This window comes from Elephas maximus, chromosome 1 (genome assembly GCF_024166365.1).
Source record: "Elephas maximus indicus isolate mEleMax1 chromosome 1, mEleMax1 primary haplotype, whole genome shotgun sequence".
NCBI lineage: Eukaryota > Metazoa > Chordata > Mammalia > Proboscidea > Elephantidae > Elephas > Elephas maximus.
In genome coordinates this window covers 136,221,331-136,245,271 of record NC_064819.1, presented here as the reverse complement: position 1 = coordinate 136,245,271, position 23,941 = coordinate 136,221,331, and the positions used below count along the sequence as shown (strand labels likewise).

The window sequence follows — 23,941 nt, the reverse complement described above, 5'->3', positions numbered from 1 at the left end:
ATGTTCGAAAATTAAGACTAAAGACTAACTACTTATGTTTCACAAAAACTTAAAGGGGGCATGGCATTCCCTATGATGTGCTGGGAGGCAATTTTGATTGACCCATTATTTTTTGGCAAAAGAGCTGACATTTGGGAAGAGGGTACTAGATGTCCAGCAAAATGCCCATCCTATACAACCTTGGACATTTATGTAGATGGAAGAAACGAAGCACTCCTGGATGCTCCATTTCATGGAGACCTTCATCCCTCTGTCCTGCAGAAAAATGAGCAGCAACAGCAGTGACTGCAGTCGTCTCAAGCTTCACGACTTTTATTCTAGATTCAGGATTAAGAATGGTCCTCAGTGAACCTTTTTCTAAAATTTTGCTTTTGTTTGTTTCATTTTGTTAATTATTCACACTGGGTCCTCAGTGCAATTTTGATCCATAGCTCCTTCAAAGGAATATAACTCCATTCCAATTTTGCTTCCAGACATTCGGGATGACCAAAATTGGATGAAGGCAGCTGTAAGCAAATACTCCAGTGAGTTCAATGGTGTGGTTGAGGATGATGTAGATGGTAAGTCATGTTCTGGGGAACCACCTAATGAAATGCCTCATCTAATTTTTTTAAATTGTGTTTTAGGTGAAAGTTGACAGCACAAATTAGTTTCTCGTTCAAAAATTTGTACACAAATTGTTTTGTGACATTGGGTGTAACCTCCACAATGTGTCAGTACTCTCCCCCTTTCCCTTTCCACCCTGGGTTCTCTGTGTCCATTTGTTCAGTTTTCTTGTCCTTTCCTGTCTTCTTGTCTTTGCTTTTGGGCAGGTGTTGGTTATTTGGTATTACATAGTTGATTGAACTAAGAAGCACATTTCTCACATATGTTTTTATTTGTTTTATAGGCCTGTCTAATCTTTGGCTGAAGGGTGGATCAAGTCCGAATTTTAACAGAATGGTGCTTGACATTAAGGTTCCTAGGGGCGTGACACAAAGAGAAGGATGTTAATATTGGATTTGTTCTCAGAGTGGTCTGCTCATCCAGCTATTATTTCCTTGTCTAATTTTTTCACTCTCTGCCTTCATTTCCCCTATATACCTGTGATCCCCAAATTTAGATACCCACATCTCTTGGAATACAGATATATATTTTCAATATCTCTTGATGGTCCCCACATGAATCAAATATTAAAAACCAGCCTATCTTTCCACCGAATCTATTGAATGCCCTGTATTTTGTCTTGGCTAATGGCCTCACCATCTCATTCTGCCCCAAAGCTTCTGGTCTCTCACCTCAATCACCTCCCCTGGTTGGCTCTGTCTCAGAAATGTGCCCTGAATTCAGCCTTTTCTCTCCATCCTGTCTTCCTCTGTTTTAGTCCAGACATTCAAATTATGGGCCACCTGGGCATGCACTGTTTCCATTCTTACCTGTCCTCCACTGTTCCTTCTTTATTTCAGATATCCTCCAAAGAGTAGTCAGAATTATCTGTCTCAAAACCAAATTTGATCAGGTCATCAGCCTACTTAAAGGCATGCTTTCTGTTTCTACCACTTACAGAATGAAATCCAAATGACTTTATTTAGAAAACTAGGTTCTTCTCTGTCTAGTCCCAACCTTCCTCTGAGTTTCTGTTTGTCTGTCTGACCCCCCTAAAATCTAGTCAGACTGAACTCAGGCCTCTGTGATGCTCAATAACCCCAAAACCAGTTACCATTGAGTTGATTCTGACTCATGGCCCCAGGTATGTCAGAGAGAAATGTGCTCCATAGGGTTTTTATTGGGTGATTTTTTTGGAAGCAGATTTTCAGGCCGTTCTTCTGAGGTGCTTCTGGGTGGACTCAAACCTCCAAACTTTTGGTTAGCAGCCAATTGTGTTTAACTGTTTGCACCTCCCAAGGACTCTAGACCAACTCAAGTATCTCCACCTCTGGAAACCTTCCCCAACTCCCAGTAGAGAGTTAGCCGTGCCCTCTGTTGTAACCAGTTGTGCTTTTTTTACACATTCCCCTGGTGGCAAAGTGGTTAAGAGTTAGCTTCTAAAAAAAAGGTTGGCAGTTTGAATCCACCAGTCTCTCCTTGGAAGCCCTATGGGACAGTTCTACTCTGTTCTATGGGGTCTCTACGAGTTGGAAGTGACTCAATGGCAACAGGTTTGGTTTCATTATACTATCATATTTATGTATCACATAACACTCTAATGGGGCCCTGGTGGTGCCATGGTTAAGAGCGTGGCTGCTAACCAAAAGGTTGGTAGTTGAAATCCACCGGCCTCTCCTTGGAAACCCTATGGGGCAGTTCTAATCTATCTAATCCATTTACTTCTGGTTTTGTCACTTAAGTGTGAATGAGATCAGGGATTAGACTAGATCACAGAGCCTAAAATACAGTAGGTACTCAAGAAATGCTTTTATTTAAATTTAAAGCAAACTATGTACTGAAAGTGAAATCTAAATAAAGCACTGTGAGCGGTCTAAGGAAAGAGTGCTAACTATGTCTTAGTATGATTAGGCTCAGTGGGTCTAAAATGTTACCATAAGAAGCTGTTTGGAGACATGAGTCTCTACCTCTTTTTGCTTCTAGGGACCATTAGTGAATGACTCAGTCATTACTAAATGACTTTTTAATTAAAATATGTTAGTGTTGAATAACTGGCAAGGCCAATGCAGTAATTCTCTCTTGTTATATGATTCTATTCATTTTTGATGTTGGCCAAAGACTTGTTATACTATTATTATTTAATGTTAATGATCAGCCTGCTTTGATATTAGGTAAGAGTATTGGCTTTAATAACATAAATACTGGATTAGCCCAGATTCAGAAGGGTAAATGAAACCTAGTAAAAAATGAGAATGGGAGAGAAAAGTGGCTAAAATTAGCAAAAATTTATTTTAGATTTTGAAACTTGTGTCCCATATTATTTAATTGTTCTTGCTTTTATAGGTTTTCCAAATGAGTGAAAAATTATTTTCAGAATTGAATACTGCTAAAATTAAAAGATCATCTGAAACCAGAGCATTTTAATCCCCCATGGAGGCACTAAGCCTATACGCTGATTTATTAAAAATCTTGCTGTTAGTAGAGTAGAGCAAAATCTGGATATACTCATTCATTTCACTCATGTGATAGTTCTATCTAGCACCTATTTTCATCCAAGTATTGAGCACCTATTTTGTTCTAGGCACTGGGGCTAGGGTGATGAACAAGACAACCAGAGCCTTCCTTTTAGGGAGCTTATTTTCTTATGACAAAGACCACTAATTTAAAAAACAACAACAAATAAGCACGGAAATATCAAATAGTAATAGATGCTATTAAGACAACACGACAGGTTTACATGATGGAGAATTAATTACTGGCAACTTCTTTAGATTGGATGGTCAGGTCATTTAGTTTTCACATTTATTGAGCACCTCCTATGTTCTAGGTGGAAACCCTGGTGATGTAGTAGTTAAGAGCTAAGGCTTTTAAACAAAAGGTTGACAGTTCAAATCCACCAGGGGCTCCTTAGAAACTTTATCGGACAGTTCTACTCTGTCCCGTAGGGTCACTATGAGTTGGAATTGACTTGGTGGCAACAGGTTTTTTTTTTTTTTTTTAATGTGCTAGGCACTGTCATAGATACTATGAAATACAAAGACTAAGGACACACAGTTCCTACTCTTCTGTAGTTTTCAGTCTGGCAGAAATAAAACATACGTATGGAAGCCAATAACTACACCAGAGTGTGATGATCACTGTTAAAGACCATTCCCTCCAAGCTGTGCTGGATGCCAGAACATAGAGAAGAGGAATCTAACAACTCCTGGAGAGCCAGAAAAAGCTTTCAGGAAGAGGGACCTTGAGCTGAGACTTAAAAAGGCAGCAAAGGGAAATGGTAGAACTAAGCTTTTCAAATAGAAGGAACCTCATTTATAAAGGCACAGAGGCAGTGTGCATGGAAAATATGAATGGTCCAGTATTACCAAAGTTTAGAGAATGACTGTGTGTGCCACATGCATGTAGGTACTGGGGCCTGTGTGAGCACCTTTAAGGCAAACTGGTGTAGGAATTGACCTAGAGATAACGGAAAGACCAGAGTGTGGGAAGCCATGTGTGTCAAGGTTAGGAATTGGATCTTTTAAGTCTGGAAATTATTTGGAATTTTACTTAAGGTTAAAAGCAGGAAAAGACAGAATAATCCAAATGTTACAGATATACATACTGAGATGTCAAAATACTTAAAGTGGGACTATTTACAATTATTAAATCAAATTATCTTATATTTTCAATAAAACCATCCTCAATTTGCTCTATTCTAACACTCTTTAAGTTTGTTTCTGCCCTCAGCACCCTATAAAAATTTTTTCAGTCTGAATTGTATATGTTTCCTTTCTTAAAATTTGGGTAAATTTTAAAAATTTGAACTTTAGAGGAATAGGTTTGCAAATCTTAAAGGTTTCTTAACATACCTTGATAAAGGGAGAGTAGAAAACTTTGATTGAATGAAGACTATTCCAAACCATGGTCAGGTATAGGTTTTTATCCTAAAGATACTACCCAACTTTGTTTGTACTGCTGATGCCTTTCACTTGAAAAGACCATATTTTCAAATAGAATGCAACATTTGCATCCGAATAGGCAGAATGGGTAAATTCATATCCATTTTATAAAATACTGGCTTTCCTGCCACAGCGCAATATACCCAGCCCAGTGCAATATACACAGTGCCCAAAACAACTGGTTTTATGCAAGATTGCACACTAAAAAAGAACAAAGTTTATGATGAAAATAGAGCTAAGGCAAACCACTCAAAACCTATGGAACTTTGTAAACGGAGCTCTAGCAAAAACAACAACAATCCTAATACACTACTGTTGTTAGGTTCCGACTCACAGTGATCCTACTGGACAGAGTAGAGCTGCCCCATAGGGTTTCCAAGGAGTGGCTGGTGGATTTGAATTGCCAACATTTTGGTTAGCAGCCGAACTCTTAACCGGTGCAATACCAGGGCTCCAAAGATGTCAGATTCTAATAAGGAAATGCTGGAGTAATATTGTTAATTGCCGTTGCGTTGGCTCTGACTCATGGCACCAGAACAAAATGTTGCCCAGTGCTGTGCCATCTGCATGATCATTGGTGTGGGGGGGTCATTGTGTATTTTAAGTGCCTTCCAACCTATGGGGTTCAACTTCCAGCACTAGATCAATATTATTCTGTTGTGATCTGTAAGGTTTTAACTGGCTAATTTTCAGAAGTAGATCGACAGGCCTTTCTTCCTAGTCTGTCTTAGTCCAGAAGTTCCTCTGAAACCTGTACACCAAAGCACTTGAAACGCCAGTGGGATAACTTCTGGCATCACAGCAACATACAAGCCACCACAGCATGACCAAATGATAGACAGGTGGTGGGCAGTAATATTAGTCTTCTCACTCACTTAAACAAAGGCGAAGACAGCTCGATGGAAGGGATGTAAGGAGGGGGTAGGTTGCTGAGTTATAGAGACAAGGGTCCCACATTACATGACACAGGTAGAGAGAGAGTTCGTGTTTTACACAAAAAACAGTGATGCTGCCCATGAATTGCTTTGGTTTATCATCTTATGTTTGTGTCTTTTGCTCAAGGACTGGGGAGAGTTGCCTTATAAGATCTTCCAAGACAGAGCAAGTGTCAAAAAGAAGAAAGCCGACAATGGACAGTATTGCACCCCTTGAGGCTTGTGTTCAGCTAGGCCGATGTGCTTTATGCGCAGCTTCTGTTATTTGGGAAAAATCATCTCTAATTTCCATGTTACGCTGACATAATTACCCTATTTACAAGTGCCTGAGAGGTAATTTGTATGAAGGAAACACGTGAGGTAGTAGAACAGACAGTATATGCATAATACCCTAAACTCCACCTGATTTAACTAGTAAAATAATTTTAAAAGAGCATCACAGACAGCGATCGGGACATACAAGTATCTCAATGTACAAATGGTGTGTAATGTGTGCAGTGCCTCGGCTCACAGCATACCTGCTAGGTGCTTAGTGAATATTTGATGAGCAAATGAATGAATGAATAAGCCGTTCAGGGCTAAAAAAAAATATCCTTCAGTCTGCAGAGTTGACTCAAAGAAGTCTTTGTTCTCACAGTGTTGGGCACTGCCTGGCCTGGCTGGAGGTTTCCCAAGAACTTTCCTGTCTCTGACCTCCAGCCTAGAGCTTTTTACTCAGCTCTACAAATGGACAAGCTTCCCTACCTGGTCATACATCCCACAAGCTCTGCCTGGCTGCTGTGACCCAGAGCATCCAAGTTTCCCTAGTTGTAGGTCAGGATTAGAAAAGTGACTCAGGAAGGAGCTTGTTGGAGAGCAGCAGATGGTTTCACCAATTGTCATATCATAAATGTCTAATCACCTTAAAAATTCTCCAGTCATTATATGATTAAGTCAAAGAGGCAGGTGCTCCCTCCATCCCACCTGGGCCCACTTGTGCAGAGCACCATTCCAACTATAGAGGGAATTCTCTTTATTTTGAGGTTGCGTTTGACTTTGATTTGTACTTGATTTCACCTGAACCCAAAAATAACATTCAGGAGATTGAGGGGAGGGAGTGAGAAAGCAGTATGAGTCCTCCGTCTGTCCGGCACTGTAGCTGAGGGGTGATGCTCCTCACTGTTGAGGCCCCTGGCCTCGCCTGAGGGTTGTTTAATCTTCAGTTTCCGTTTCTTTGTTAAGGCTGTTCTGCAGTGCTCTTTCATGAGCAGGACTTTGCAGATTTTCCCATGATGCTGAGATCTTGCAGCACTGAATCTTCCTCAATTAGTCTTCATCGAGTCAAGGCTGGAGGCCCTGTATCACTCGCACAGTCTCTTTTCTATTCTGCATTTTCCAGTGATGTTCTCTGGACTCACTGTGATTTATAGCCCTGGAGGAAGTCAGGCCTGCAGCATTTTCATTGAATCCAGACTGTAACGTTGTTTGTCAAGCTGCCATTTACAGCTCGGAAAATTTTTTCTCTAATCTACTTTGCAGAAGGGTGATGTGCCCTCTCGCCTTAATTATGATCCCTGATGTATGCCTGAACGGTACGCCACCCCACTGCTTCCGGTCTTTGCCTTTGTGCACCACCAAACCAATGTTCAATCCACGAGCATGGCTCACAGTAACCTATCAGTGAGAGTAGGGTTTTACAATCGTATTTTGAATTTTCATGAGAAATTGATGACTTGAGATAGGGCTGTTTTCTTCTGTGGCTATGTCTTGAGGTGAAAAAATTTGAACGATAAATTAACCCTTTGCTTCTTTACATCCTAACTTCCCCTTTTACTCATAAACCCGTGATTTGGAGGCTACTTATTTCAGAGCAAATGGTGGAATCTAAACCAGAGAGATAGTGAGGAAGTGGAGGGCAAATGGGAGCCACAGAGCAAACAGCACATGAAACCAGGCAGGAGGCAAGCAACCTGTAGCTAAGTAGTAACTGAAGGGGTAGGTATTGATCTTCTGCCGCCCCAGTGGTTGGCTCCCGGAAGGGGACTATGAGTATCCTGGTCAGGGCCTTATTCCGAGTAGGTGCGAAACAGCTTGCTTTCCACATCATAGTCTGATAAAGTGGCTGCTCAGCCAGGGACTACATTGAGAGCCTTGTGGCAGCAAGGCGAGAAAAAAAAAGGTCATGTGATTAGTCCTTGAGAATAGAATATGAGCAGAATTGTCTGTTTTCTGGGTTAAGGTCTTTAAAATGGGTGTGCCTCTGCCATACTGTCTCTTTCCCCTCCATTACAGGGGAACAGGGGATGACAGGGCTTTAATGCACATAAGAGTCACATCGTGGAAGGATCCTGGTCCCTGAGACACTGAATAACAGAAAGCCACCACCAATTAGGATCACCTGCTTTGGACTGCTATGTGAAATAAACATTTCTATTATGTTAAGCCACTGAAATGTTAGTGTTTATTTCATATAGCAGCTTTTCTCACCCTAACTGATGCTGTAGGTATTCAACAAATGGAAAGAAAAGAAAGAAGGTAGAAACAGAAAGGGGAAAACGAAAGAATCAAAGTCATGATTATATCTAGCTGCAAAGAGGGCATGAGTAAAAATTACACTGTTCTCTCTTACAATTTTTAATGCTAGAAGCTTTTGGACTTAATATAATCTCTTATACCGAATTCATACAATTTTACACACAAACCTTTCCACTTTGCAAGGATTGGTAAATGTGTTTGTGGCTCTTTTTCTTCCATCTACTAATAGTGGTAGATGGAAAGCGGTAATGACATCTAATTTTTCAATACTGTGGGATATGCTGTTGTTGTTAGCTACCATTGAGTTGCCCCCTTACCTCCAGCCAATTCATGACCATCCCGTGCACAATGAAATGCCACCCAGTCCTACACCACGCCCATGACTGGTTGTGGATTGGACCATTGTGATTCGTAAGTTTTTTAAATTGTGCTTTAAGTGAAAGTTCACAATTCAAGTCAGTTTCTCACACAAAAACTTACATACACATTGTTATGTGACCCTAGTTGCTCTCCCTACAATGTGACAGCACACTTCTTTTCTCTACCCTGTATTTCTCATGTCTATTCAACCAGCTCCTGTCCCCCTCTGCCTTCTCATCTCGCCTCCAGACAGGAACTGCCCACATAGTCTCATGTGTCTACTTGAGCTAAGAAGCACACTCCTTTCCAGTATCATTTATGTCTTATAGTGCAGTCTAATCTTCGTCTGAAGAGTTGGCTTTGAGAATGGTTTTAGTTTTGGGCAAACAGAGAGTCTGGGGGCCGTGACCTCTGGGATCCCTCCAGTCTTAGTCAGACCATTAAGTCTGGTCTTTTTACTAGAATTTGAGATCTGCATCCCACTTTCCTCCTGCTCCATCAGGGATTCTCTGTTGTGTTCCCTGTCACTGGTGGGAGCCAGGTACCATCTAGTTCTTCTGGTCTCAGGCTGATGAAGTCTGATTCATAAGGTTTTTATTGGCTGATTTTCGGAAGTAGATCACCAGACTTTTCTTCCTAGCCTGTCTTAATCAGGAAGCTCTGCTGAAACCTGTTCAGCACCATAGCAACACGAAAGCCTCCTCTGATAGACAGGTGGTGGTTGCACATGAAGTGCATTGGCCAGGAATCAAATATAGGGCTCCTGCATGGAAGGTGAGAATTCTGTCACTGAACGACCACCATGTTCTATAGTCAATATTTATATAGCAGCTAAAGTCAAATCCCGCATCTTGTTTTAATTTTGCTGCCATGTACATGCTACTATAGAATTTTCAGTATCGATGTGCAATTTAAAAATTGGTCATGTTTCATCAAATATTTACTGATAATTTGCTACTGGTATCTATCTCACTGTATTAAATGCTGTCACTGAATCAGCCTTGGATTCTATTCTCAAGACGTCTACAGTCCAACTAGTGCTTTTCTCCTCTGCCCCCAGCTCACTTTCCTTCAGCCACTCTGGCCTTCTTGCCCTTCCTTGGCTAAGCAAGTCTGCTCCTGCCCAGGGCTTTTGTCCTTGATGCTCCATCTGTCTGGAATGTTCTTTGCCCTAATCTCTGCATAGTGTGTTGCCTCACTGTTTAGGTTTCTGCTAAAATGCTACTCTTTTGAGTGAATTTCTCTAAATAACCTTTCTAAACACTTTACTGCATTCTATTCCTGCTTTACTTTTATTCATAGTACTTATTTGTTTGGATTCTATCTTTCCCACAAAAATGTGAGGTACCTGAGGACAGAGATTTTGCCTGTTTTGTTCATTGATATATCCTCAGTCCTGAAAAGAATGCCTTACTCATATTGGGCTGCATTAATATTGTAGAATAAGTGAATAATGGAGGAACTACAACGCTAAGTAGACTGCACTGAGGGGAGTTAGAGGAAAGAGAGCTTGTTGCGGGAAGGAGGAGGTGTTTGGTTCAGGTTTCAAATGATGGAAATAATTTAAACATGGAAAGACGGTAAGAGAAGGGTTTCTTCCTTCCATTGCCAACAATCTTGAATTCTAACAATTCTGTAATGTTCTTCCTACCACCTTGTGTCTCTCTTCCTCTCTATGTTGAATACTTTTGTGGAGCTAGAAAGCACACAGCAGATCGGCGTCGGTGTGGAACTGAATGAGTGTGGCTCATCGATAGCTCTAAAGATAGTTGCTGGGCTGCCCATAAATTCTAGAAAGGAAATTGTTCAGAGAGGTTCTGTAGTATAGACTGGATCACTTGGTTAGATACCAAAGCTTGTGCCAGAAATGTGAAACGTTCTTTCGTTTCTTAACTGTAGATAGTTTCATGGTTTTTTCAGGTATGATTTCATTATCTTTAGCTTGAACAACTCTTTCCTCTAATATCTGAAATATTTTACACAGGGCAATTTAATATATTATCATCCCTCAGTTAAGATTCAGTGTAGGTGTTAAACTACTCCTGCTTTTTCTTTTCAGTCATCAGCAGATTGATGAGGGTCGTTAGTCTCCATGAATCACTTTAATGTTTATTTGCATTTTCCTTGATGAAAGAAAAGCAAAGGAAAATAATTGCAGTTTTCAATGTTCAGTGGGATATTTTGAGAGCTTTCTGCAGTAAATTGCAGGGATGTGACGAACCTAAAGAAGCATCACTCATTCCTCACATCTGATTGCTTCGTATCTCATCTTCTGTCACTTCATTACCAACACAAGATTTAAGAGCCTCGAATGGATTCTTACCCTTATGCTCTGTTATCCTCTCTTACAATGTTTAATGCCAGAAGCTTTAGATGTAAAAACTTTATATAATACCTTCTACACTGAATCCATACAATTTTATGCACAAATCTTTCTACTTTGCAAGGGTTGGAAAATGTGTTTGTGGCTCATTTTTTCTCCTTCTACAAACATACTGGTAGATGGGAAATGGCAGGAACACTGGTGGTGCAGTGGTTAAGAGCACAGCTGCTAACTTAAAGGTTCGCAGTTTGAATCCACCAGCTGCTCCTTGGAAACCCCATGGGGCAGTTCTACTCTGTCCTGTAGGGTTGCTATGAGTTGGAATCAACACGACAGCAACAGGTTTCAGGTTTTTTGGGAAATGGCAACAACGTCTCTTCTAATTATTCAGTACCATGTTATATAGTGGATATTTATATATAGTAGCTTAAAAAAAAAGTACACGCACCCATATTAGAAAAAAAAAAACAAAGCAAACATGTGACACAGATTAATTATGTAGTTGCTATTAGCTTTTCAAGGGAACTCCTCTTCTAAGATTCACTACAGATTTTCTTTAAATAGTAAGCACCACCAGTGCCTTTAAGATAAAATTAGATTTGCCTAAATTGGATTTGTACACATTATAGGAATTCATTCATTGTGCAAGGAAAACGCAAATCCATGTTTGCTTTGTTACATAAAGCATAAGCTGCAAATATGCATATGCTCTATCTAGAAGGTGCCAGACACCCAGATGTTTGGGAAAACTTGGATATTTGACCACGTGTTTGAGTACTCATCCAGCTGCTCAGCACAATGCATTTGTGGTTTGGAGGCTTGTAAGGCAGCAGGAAGGCAGAGGAACAAATACGCTGAGACACTCTCTCATCTTATTAAGATCTATAATGTCCCTTTACTGCTTGTGGGTGGTGGGGGAGCCCTACCATTTTAAATGGGCAATTTTAGAAATGACCAGCTTCAATGGAAATTTTGCAAAGAATATATGTCACTTCCAGGAAGTAGAGGGATTTTCTGTTTTCAATGTAGTAAACAATCTATGTTGAAAGGGCTAAAACGAATACTTTAAAATTAATCTGGAAGGCAAGGAGTTGTTCAATAGAGAAGAAATGCACTCCAAACAGCATTGTTTTCAAGAAGGTGGTATATGAAATGCTAGAACACAAAACCTCCTAAAACAAGTCAAAACAAAACCTTTCCATAATAGTTGAATCTGGAAATAGGAGAGTTTACTTTAACAACATGATGTTCACCTGAACAAAGCAGGCTTAGTTGTCTGGGAGGTAAAGTTGCTGTTGCAGTGACCCCATGTGTGTCAGAGTAGAACTGTGCTCCATGGGGTTTTCGATGGCTGGTTTTTCAGAAGTCAATCACCAGGCCTTTCTTCCAAGGTGTCTCTGGGTGGACTCGAACCTCCAACCTTTTCATTAGCAGCTGAGTGTGTTAACCATCCATGGACTTCAATGCAATTTTATACTTGACTATGTATCCTGCGGAGCCCTGGTGGTGAAGTGGTTAAGAGCTACGGCTGCTAACCAAAAGGTCGGCAGTTCGAATCCACCTTGGAAACCCTACGGGGCAGTTCTAGTCTGTCCTATAGGGTCACTGTGAGTCAGAATTGACTTGATGGCAATGGGTTTGGTTGATTTTGGTATGTATCCTGTGGGTTAGTCTTTTAATTCCTTATAACTATCTTTACCAAATAGTATTTAGATTCTTGATACAAAGAAGTTTAGTGCTCTGATTGACTTAACCCATTTGTGATAACTTTGTAAATGAACCCTTTATGAGAAAACAAACAAAATGACCCTAATTAAAAGAGCTGTAAGCATTAATTTGTATGCTTGGAATAAAAAAACAGCTTTAGATATTAGTGCTTCATCAGGTGGTGGTAGATGTACTTTGGTGAACCTGTCATTCCTTAGTAAGAGGTAAGTGAACCTAAGGCAGTCAGACGCACTGGTGACGACCCAGCCTCTTGAGTTAGACAGGCCTGGGTTGGAATCTGGGCTCCGTCTTACGCTTGTGACAATTTGTGCAACTCATCCAACCATTTGGTGAAGGGTAGAGAATAATACTTGCAAAGTTTTGTTTATTTTTTTTATAAGAAAGGTACTTAAAAAATGCTAGCTCCATTTCAGTTTTGAAGAATTTACAAAACACAGGACAAAGTAGCATCAATTTTTAACTGTCCTTGGAATTTGGCTGCCCAGCTTCATATTATGTTCTTGAGTTCATAAGTTTTATCCCCAGAGTGAGATCAGAGCAAGCAAGTCTGTCAGGTCCAGGCTTAGCGCTGCTCAGTGCTCCGGTGTCAGCCAACGCAGACATTGAGAGAAGAGCTGATCGAGTCATGAACACTGTCATCAGATACATTTCTGTTTTGTTAGTCACCCGAAATGAGGAGTTACTGTGAACATATGACGCATGCTAAACACATGCCGTTCCCAAAAAAAAGTTCAGTCACATTTAATTAGATGAACATGTTTGTGTAGAAAGCTGTCATAATTAATAGTGGCTGATTGTGAGGAGAAAACTATTTAAAAAAAATTGCTTTCTATTTGGAAAGTACAATATTTTCTTGAATGTGGCATTTTCAAATATTTCATGGGTCACCTGTATTTGTGTCCCCATTAGGTCCCAATTATATATGGAAGAACCTGTGATGATAATACTAGCTAGTTTCTGAGAGTTTTCTTTGTGCTAGACCTGGCTCTAGGCACATGAATTTATTTAATCCTCACAATAATCTTAGGAAGTAGGGTATATTATTATACACTTTTAACAGATGAGAAAACTAAAGTACAGAGAAGTTAAGTGATTTCCCAAAGCCACACAGTTAGAAAGTAGTAGAAGTGGAATTTGAACGCAGGGTGCCTGGCTACAGAGTCTGTATTCTTAAGTCTATACTCCACTGCCTCTGTGATGAGAAATAAGGGAATCTGGTGTATGGCATGAAACCACAGTTCATTGAACTGAAAAAAATTAAACAAGCAAAATAACATAGATATTCATTTGGCTTCCAACCTAGGCAAGTTCATGAAGTTACAAGTTAAAGAGTAGCATTGGGAGTGGAATAATGAGAATAATGGGAGCGTCTCCTTTGGAATGTGGAATGGAGAGCTGCAGACTCCACGGGTGCCGCAGGAGGTGAGTAAGACAAAGTTCAAAGCAATGGCATGCACCCAATGTGCTCTTGCCCTTGAGGAAACAACTCAGTGGAAAAGAGTGAGTGCCAAAGAGGGCTCTGGGAAGTTTGTCCAGGGGTCAAGTTTGCCTGTAGTGTGGGTGCCTTTTACTTGCACAGAAGTAGAGTTAGAATATGGGTAAATCTCTGAACATATTTTAAAACGTTAAAATAAACAAATAAATGGGACAGTTATGAAAAAATAAAAAATTGTGATTTGATTTATGTACAAAAGTGACTTTGTTGTAATTTTTTGCAAATATTTTTAAAGTAATTCCTACTCCTATTTGGATATGCTAACCCTTTAATATGCTCCATCTTGGAAACTGAAGGCACAGCTAGTCAGAATTGTGTTGTATGGATTCTGTTTGATTAGATGTTCAGAGGACAGACAGGCTTTGAAATCAGATTAACTGGCTCAAACACACATGTTAAAAGATAATAAGAGATCTGCTAAATCGTTAAGCATGCCAACATTTCTCAAAGCTTTCTCCAATATTCTATAATTGAATGAATATTTATGATATACTATGTTAACTCTAGGAGCTCTGGTGGTACAGTGGTTAAAGCGCTTGGCTGCTACCCAAAAGGTCAGTGGTTGGAACCCACCAGCTACTTTGTGGGAGAAAGATGTGGCAGTCTGCTTCCATAAAGCTTACAGCATTAGAAACCCTATGGGGCAGTTCTACTGTGTCCTATAGGGTTGCTATGAGTTGGAATCGACTGATGGCAGTGGGCTTGGTTTTTTTGGTTTATAGTAATTTACTGTAACAAAATAATTAAAATGTGTCTGTGTTTCCAATTTGTTATAGAAATTCCAATTTATTATTATATATTATTATTCCAACTGAGACAAAGAAGGAAAACCATGCCTATATTTGGTTTTTTTTTTTTTTGGTCTAAGTAAATCAGATTTTGGAGAAAACATTGGTGAATAAATCTTAGATATGTAACATACTCTGCATATTTCTAGGCAGATTTTAGGAATACATTTTAGTTTAAAACACACATTTTGATAATTTATCACTGTAGCACAAAAACAGGAGTGTGAACAAATCTCTCCCTTATGGAAAGCCATGTAGAAACAACTTTCTGAGAAATTCTATCTGTAGCACTAATTGCATTGCTTAAAACAAAGGTCTCATTTGCACAGACCCTTGCTAAATCCAAAGGCATTCGAGACCTGGGGATGAGAGACAACCTCTACATTTTTATCTACTAAAATGTACTTTAGTTACTAAACTGATCAATTGCTCACTGTTAAACAGATTTTAAAAATTAACATACAAATCAGCTTTGGTATTTGTGATTACATGGGTTTCTTTGGACAATTTAGAATCTTACCAGCAATGACTGAATTTATATGATATAGATCTGAAAGATGTAAACCTAAATTTTGGATTAAACCTTTTTATTGGATTCCTAATGATAGATTTATTCATTATTTATACCCCTGGTCATGCAGTGCACAGAGCGTTTCATGTTCCCAAGTTAAAAATAAGATTTATATTTTCAATTTAAAATTCCAGGTTGTAATTTTGTATGTGAACTTAAAAGCCAGCTGTGCCTTAGACTTTGGGATCAGATCTTACGTTGTTATCAAAGAGATAGATGAGGCTAAACGCCCACTTGGAAACCTTATAAATGGAAAAAATCCTCATGTACTCTTTAGTCTATCTTGAGTTTTGAAACATTAATCTAAACATTAGCAAAATACTCTGAACACAACTTGTATGGAAACAAATCCAGGCTCAAAAACGATTTCTCCCTTTCAAGACTCGATGGTATCTTGGCAGCCTCAAGTACAACCTCAGGAACAAACTAGCCATCTGAAAGCCCAGGTAGGAGAAGCATCTGCTCTCCTCTTAGGTTGTATGAGTTGACATCCTTCAGTTTCCACATTCAAGATAAGAATCATTTTTAAATATTAAATGCTTATTGCTATGCATAATTTCTGTTTATTAGGCACATAAGCCATCTATATCTTCTCTCTCTCTCCTCCCTCTATAGTCCATCAGGCTTTACAGAAGGATTGAGTTGTTCATATTTAGAGTTCATTCAGACAGTCCCAAGACTCTCAAGTCTGATATTTTTGGACTAAGTAAATGGGTCAAAATGAATGTAAATGAACCAAACTTTCAATCAGATGTGATTTGAGTACACAGCAGTATAGTTTAGTTGTAATAGAAAGTATTAGAGCTAAAATGCCCAGAATAATTCATCCTAAAATATCTTGGGGTCTTTTTCCATTTTAAAGTAAATTGAGCAATTCTGTGTGGTTGAGGATTGACAGCATAATAGAAACAGAACAAACTGAAGAATTTCTCACCGGGTAACTGTATTAGCAGCAAAACTCATAACGCAGTCTGTTGGTTGAAAAAAGCATGAAGGGGTTTTCTGTTTTCCTATGAGATGCCACATTCTTATAGTTCTTGGCAAATTATGAATTATAAATTATGGTGTTGGTGAAGAATATTGAGTATACCATGGACTGCCAGAAGAAGGAACAAATCTGTCTTCGAAGAAGTACAGCAGAATGCTCCTTAGAAGGGAGGATGGCGAGACTTCATCTCACATGCTTTGGACACGTTATCAGGAAGGACCAAGAAGGACATCATGCTTGGTGTCTTAGTCATTTAGTGGTGCTATAAGAGCAATACCACAAGTAGATGGCTTTAACCAAGAGACTTTTATTTCTTTTACAGTGAAGTAGGCTAAAAGTCCAAATTCAGGGCGTAGGCCCACGGGAAGGTTTTCTCTCTCTGTTGGCCTTCTCATCAATGTTTCCCCAGGCCAGGAGCTTCTCTGCATAGAGACCCCAGGTCCAAAGGACACACTTTGCTCCCGGCACTGCTTTTTTTTGGTGGTATGAGGTACCCCTGTCTCTCTGCTTGTTTCACTCTTTTATGTCTCAAGAGAGTGCCTCAAGACACAATCCAATCTTGTAGATGAGTTCTGCCTCACTGACACGACAGCAGTCCATCTTCCCTCGTTAACATCATAGAGGCAGGATTTACAACATACAGGAAAATCACACAATACCGGGGGGAATCATGGCCCAGCCAAACTGATGCACACATTTTTTTTTTTTGGAACATAATTCAATCCACGACACTTGGTAAAGTAGAGGGTCAGCGAAAAAGAAGAAGAATCTCAATGAGATGGACTGACACAGTGGGGTAACAAGGGGCTCAAAGCTAGCAACGATTGTGAGGCTGGCACAAGACAGGGTAGTGTTTCTTTTTGTTGTACATAGGATTGCTATGAGTAGGAACCAACTGGAGGACACCTAACAACAACACAGCCAAGTTGCAGTTATTGGAAAATGTTCTCTATCCTTTAACCTTTAGCAATATAATAAGAGATCTCATAGCTACTGATTCTCCTTATAATTTGTTTATTAGCAGTGATAACCATAATTAAAACTGCTTCCAAGTATTGCCTTCTATTTCTGATGTACATATAACACAAGACACTGCTATGTAATAGCAACACTAAATATTTGTATGTATGCCGGAGGATTGGCTAATGGTTAAAACAGTTGACAAATATTTCAAGGATCTTTGAAAATTTTATACTCCACTGAATCTCTTTTTTTCTAGATAGAACTTTTTATAGGATAAAATGCATAACACAAACATTTTACACAGTTCTTACAGTACATAAACTTTATGTAGATTCTTGTTCATATGTTTCACTTACCAGAATCAACAGGCAACTTGAGGCCAATTTTGTGTGCTCAGGGATGGTAGAAAACACTGACAAAATCAAGCAACCAAAGACAAGGAGGAAACTGTAAAAGAGACAAAAAAAAAAAAAAAAAGAGGAATTTGATTTTAAGAATACTGATTTATTATTACAGACTTAATTTCTTGTTTCTAATAAAGCACCAGACCCATTTGAATTAGCAGAGGTTCAATTAAATCACTGGGAGGAACTGACATTTTGAATATCAAAATACCATATAGAGTGCAAATAAAGAGCTTTTGCAAATTTATTGATGAAAGGTTGCACGTGTGGGTTTGTGTGTGTGTGTGTGTGCATGTGTTGTGTGCTGTATTTTAAGATCCAAGTCTAAGAATCCATGAATTTCCCACACAATTCCTTTCCCAAGCAGGAATCCTGAGAAAGGCCCAGAAAGTGTGTTCTAACTCTCTTATACCAAGAGCACAGGCTAACAGCCTTCTTCCTTTCAAAGAGGCGGAGTCTGTCTCACCTTTGGTAGCTGTGATAAACCGTCAAGTGTTCTAATGATTGTTACTGAGCCAACGGCTCATTTTCAGAGTCCGATATTGCTCATGGATTCGGAGTTGTCATTTCTTCATAAAGATAATAAGAACAGAAGAGGAAGGGAATGATTTCCTTTGCTACCCATGCACTTTCCACTTCCTTAAAGCCAAATGCTTAGAGAAATGACCCTCAGCTCTCTCTCTGTTCTTACTATAACGACAGAAAGTACAAGTCAGGAGCAGGCATTTTCTACCAATTAATCTACATTCATTTTTATTCTTAGTAATATGAACTTCTGAGATCCAGAGAGGGAGCTGAGTTCCTGAAGAAAATATCTAATAAAAATAAAAGCTTTGTTTCAAAGTTGATGTTACTTATCCTGAAAAACAAGACTGAAAAAGAAAGAAAAACTTGACCTGCTTGCTGTAGTCTATAATTTTCATTTTCACTAATTTCTGGGAAGTTATACAATAAGCTCCCTTAAAATATCAGCTTCCATGTTTTCCAGTATGGCAGCAGAGTTAGTCCCATCCTTTTCTTTGCTTGACCTGACTGAACTATTACAAGTCTTTCTACCATTCTTGACTGGGGTCTCCTAAGGGCTTAAAGCCGGGGGTTGGCAAATTACGGCCTGGAGGACAAATATGGCCCCCAATGCCTGTTTTTGTAAATAAAGTTCTATTGGAACACAAGTCACGCTCACTTGTTCATGTATTATCTATGGTTGCTTTCATGCTATAGCTGCAGAACTGAGTAGTTGTGACAGATGGTATGACCTGTATTTCTTTGTATCTATCTCAACACAGAACTGGAGTGGAAGTTTATAACTGCTCATGTACTGTGGAGTTTCCTATATGCTGGACACTGTGCGGAGCCCTTTTCACATGCATTATTCCACCTAATCCTCATAAATTTATGGAGTAGAAATATCATTATCTCCATTTTATAGATGTGGAAACTGAGAATTGGGAATGTTTACCAACTCACCCTAAGGTTGTGTAGTGGAAGGAGGGTTTTCAAGCACTGTCTGTGTAGTGTAAGCCGCCACACAGTGTTGAAGAATAGGCATTCATAGGTGAGTCTCAGGTAACTTTCCTGGCCCCGCAAGACTCTTGGGGATACTGCTCTATCTCCTCAAATAGAGAGGGAAGTAGTTCCCATTCTCAACAGAAAGCCTCCAAGGGGAAAGAACCTACTAGCGAAGAGAACTTACAACTTGATGTTAGTAACTACTCATCATGCTTTTGACTCATGCATCTAGTGGTTCAGGATACTCTGGGTTATACTTTAACTGGGCCTGAACAGACAGGAAATTATAAACTAGAAATCAAATTCTAGTGCACCTCCATCATCCCTGCACTACCAATTAGAAAATGAAATTCAGGGATCACTAAGATAGTTGGGAAGAGGATGTGGCATTAAATATGGACAGTGACAGATATTACCCGTCTGGTGAACAGTCACTATCTAAATATGCCTGTTGACTCTGGCTTTACCAGAAAACATTTTAAAAAGCAAGCAGGGGGTTATTTAATAACTGAGACATCTTCTTCTTCCAAGATCATCCCAATAGTATCTTCATGATGTTATGCTTATGTTCAAAACAGATCTATATCAGGAGTCCTCTGCGGGTTTCTTCTTCATAAATATTTGGTCTTGCTTAATCTTGTTCTTTCCTGTCCCCACTTTGCCCATTTTCTTTTTTGAGATAATCTCATCCTCCTTTTTTACAAGAGTAGCTTTTGTACCAGCATTCTCTCATTTCTACAGGGGTCCATCTGCACAGCAGAAGTCAAAGACCTGTGCGTAGGAGTGTCTCTGCAGCTTAGGCTGTCCAAGGGGCTGTTGATGGGAAAATTCATTCACTCATTCATTCATGAATTCATTCATTCAACTGTTCATCCATTTACCCAATCAGCAAATACTGATTAAGCATATAGTAATGCTAGTATGAGCCACAGGGAAGTAACAGTAAACAAGTCTAATTCTTTTCTTTTTTTTGGTCTTCACAGAGTCTAAGTTCCATTGAAGCATACAGAGAACTACACAGATATAAATGAAAAATTAAATTTCTGTGTGATGATTATTACAAAGCTATGGAAAATACAAGGAGGAAAATGTTAACTGGGACTGGTTATTAACTTCCAGGGTCTAGTGCAAAAGGAAAATGCAAGGTGTCTTGCTTAAAAATTATTAAGAATTTCAAGATGGTAACAGTAGAGCATGAAACCAAGACGCACACCCATGAGGCCAGTCCTGGGGTTAGTCAAGGCTTCCCGGAGGAAGTGCTGACCAAACTGAGACCTGAGGGTCCAGCGAGAGTTAGGGTACTGATGGTGGAGAAAGAGCACTCTAGTCCATTAGATGGTAAGGATGAAGACCAGAAGAAGAGAATCATTAGAATTTACTAATTAATCAGTTAACAAAGATTTGTGAACACTCACTAGTTAGCTAATCATTCTACAATACATGAGAAGTGTAAGGCAGGTCATTACCGAGAATTTATTTTTTGCATAGAAATAATTTCAGTTCAATTGAAAACATCTATTGAGTAGCACGTGAAAGGTACTATGCCAAACACTACAGGAGGTATAAGGATAAATTAAAGCAATCTGTACTCTTGAGGAATTTATAATCTAGTGAAGTGGGCAGGGTGAACAAGTTGGACCATGATGAAAGTTAGAGGCAGATAAGCACTGAAAAAAGCTATAGGGGCTGAAAGCGGGAATGGCCTCTATTCAACTGGAGGAGGTGGGAGCAAATCAAAAAAGTCTTCAAAAAACATGGTGCTTGAGATAGGCTTTGAAGGGTAGGATTTTAACAAAAGAAGTGTCTGGGAAACACATTCCAGAAGGAGTGTACAATATGAGAAAGGCAGCAAGCTGGAAAATAAATGAAGCAAAACTTCTGCTCCTTGTTTTCATGGAACATAAAGCTACCAAGTCTGACTGTAGCACAGGGTGACACAGCAGCTGATTTGGAAGTCTGGGCCATGCTGGGGAGAAGTTTGTATGGCGGGATCTGCATTTAGTTCACTAGGTAGTGAAGAACCATTGAAGACTTTTGAGCAAGATACTACTATCATCAGAGATACCATCTGGGGAGAAGACTGGGGAGTAGAGGCTGGGAAGGGAGCATAGTGGCTGAAAGTGACCAATGGCTTTAAGTTTTTCATGTGTAGTTATGCGTGGTTCTCCTAATGTGGAAGTCAGGAGGAAAAACTAATTTTGGGGAGAAGATGATAAATTCAGTTTTTGACATCCACATGGAAATGTAGATATAAACCTTGGGCACAAAATCTAGTGAGAGGTATATAAGTACCTTTTTCCTGGAACAAGTAAATGTATGGAATATGCTATACTAAGGACAGTGGAGACCAAGCAGGTAAGGTTTAGGAGAAGTTTAGGCAAATAAACATAAAGGTTATTTCAGGAACAATTCTTGACCTTGGGGGATGATCTCATGGAGAACGACCAACATATCCTCTCCTCATAGCCTTTCTAGAGATAGACCCCTTCAGTGAAGAAAGCACTGGCCTGACAAAAAAATGACTCCTCTGAGGCCACAGTGTTGAGACTTTGGGCTCGCTGGCAGTGACATGGCACATTGCTGGAGTTTGAGTGTGGTTCTGCTGATGTCATTGCTTCTGTGAGTCCCAAGCACACCTGTGCCTGCTGGAGATTAACCATTACACTTCCACCTTTCTAGTGGTTGGATAAAGGTGGGAGCAGTGGCAAGACTCACTGGCCTCAGGGTTTCTTAATCTAGGGTCCATGTGCCTCCAAGGGGTCTGTGGATAGAATTTAGGGAGTCTTAGAACTTGGGTGGGAAAAAAGACATTTGTATTTCATAACCATGGCAACCCACCACTTGTCTGTAAGTTTGTCATACTGTGGTGGCTGTGTGTTGTTGTGATGCTGGAAGCTATGCCACAGGTAGCAGTGCCTGACCCAAGTCATGGCATTTTCAATTACCTCATATGCATGTGAAAGCTGGGTAATGAATAAGCTGATGAAGAATTGATGCCTTTGAATTATGGTGCTGATGAGGAATATCGAGTATACCATGGGCTGCCAGAAGAAGAAACAAATCTGTCTTGGAAGAAATACAGCCACAATGCTTCTCAGAAGTGAGAATGGTGAGACTTCATCTCACTTACTCTAGACATGTTATCAGGAGGGACCAGTCCCTGGAGAAGGGCATCATACTTGGTAAATAGAGTGTCATCCAAAGAGAGGAAGACCCTCAATGCGATGGATTGACACGGTGGCTGTAACAACAGGCTCAAGTATAGCAACGATTGTGAGCATGGCACAGGACCAGGCAGCATTTCATTCTGCTGTGCATAGGGTCACCATGAGTTGGAACTGACTTGATGGCACCTAACAATAACCAAGGACCCTGGCAACAAACCATGATAGTATTAGCAGTACGGGTAATTTAGTAACTAATAGAAATCACAGATATTTTCAGTTGCTGATGAAAGTGTAATTGTTCCATCTTGAATATTGTTTTTGTTCATCACTACTTCAAAATTCCACCACCCATCTGTTAGTTTGTCATATTGTAGCGGCTTTCATACTGCTATGATGCTGGAAGCTATGTGACTGGTATTTTAAATACTAGCAGGGTCTCACCTGTGGTAGACAGGTTTCAGCAGATTTTCCAGATTAAGACAGACTAAGAGGAAAAGTCTGGCAATCTACCTCTAAAAATAAGCCAATTAAAACCTTGAAGACATTATGCTGAGTGAAATAAGTCAATCACAAAAGGACAAATATTGTATGGCCTCATTTATATAAAAAGAAAAGAAAAGCAAATGTATAGAGACCAAAATTAATTAATGGTTACCGGGGGCAAGAGGAAGGAGGAAGGAAGGGGTTAAGGATGATGGAAAAATTGCATTGATTAAGGGTAGGGAAGCACAATTGATTATTAAAATTGCTGTCAATAGCTGTACATGCATAAAAAGTTGAATTGGCAAAAGTTTTGTGATAGATACACTTACAGCAATGACAAAAATAAAAAGAGTAGCTGCTGAGGCTGCTTATGAACAACTAAAAACCTCATGGAATCTGGTTCCTGGTTTCATGGACATCCCAGTTAACTGGCCAGTGAGAACGACCGCACAACTTGAAGAATGTAATCAGTGTCACTGAATTGTACATGTGGAAATGGTTGGATTGGTGTATGTTTTACTGTATACATCCCAGACAACTGCAACAAAATAATAAAAAAAAAACCTTATGGATCGTAACAGAACATTGTTCAACTAGCTTGCTTTAGACACGTCATTAAGAGGAATCAATTGCTAGCAGAGGACATCATGTTTGGTACAGTAGAGCATCAAAGAGGGCATGGGATAGCCTTGGTAAGATGGATTGGCACAATAGGCACAATAATAGACTTGAACATGTTATTGATTGTAAGAATGACCCTGGGCTGGGCAGCATTTCATTCTGTTGTATTTAAGGTCACCATGAGTTGGAGTCAACGAGAGGACAGCTAACAACACTTTAAAATTATGGCAGTTATTAGGTCCACTGCTAGATGTTGTTTTTAAATGCATTAATAAAAAAGCATATGTATTATGACATCACAAATTTGCTTTTTAAAATATTTTAGTAATAGTATTTCCATATATTTTTTCTTTTATAATCATATATATTTTATGTATTTTAAAATAATATTTTGAGGAATTGTTCATCAGACTGCTAATAAGGTGCATGGCACACAAAAGGTTAAGATGTCTGTGGTGGAGGATTAGGAAGGCAGGGCTGGGAGTGGAAAAAATGGCCCATTTTGGCACAGGTGAATTTTATGATCTGTTTGAGAAATATGGATATTTTTCTTTTATACATAAATC

At 39.5% G+C, this 23,941-nt stretch overlaps 1 protein-coding gene across 3 annotated transcripts in view; it reads right to left on the bottom strand.

Moving 5' to 3' along the window:
- Positions 1-23,941, bottom strand: part of KCNQ5 (potassium voltage-gated channel subfamily Q member 5) — a 620,656-nt gene that overhangs the window by 209,799 nt on the left and 386,916 nt on the right. For all 3 annotated transcript variants that reach the window (XM_049895397.1, XM_049895406.1, XM_049895414.1), the window contains exon 2: positions 17,548-17,638. In XM_049895397.1, the coding sequence (XP_049751354.1) occupies positions 17,548-17,638 (91 nt within the window). The remainder of the gene's footprint in view (positions 1-17,547; positions 17,639-23,941) is intronic.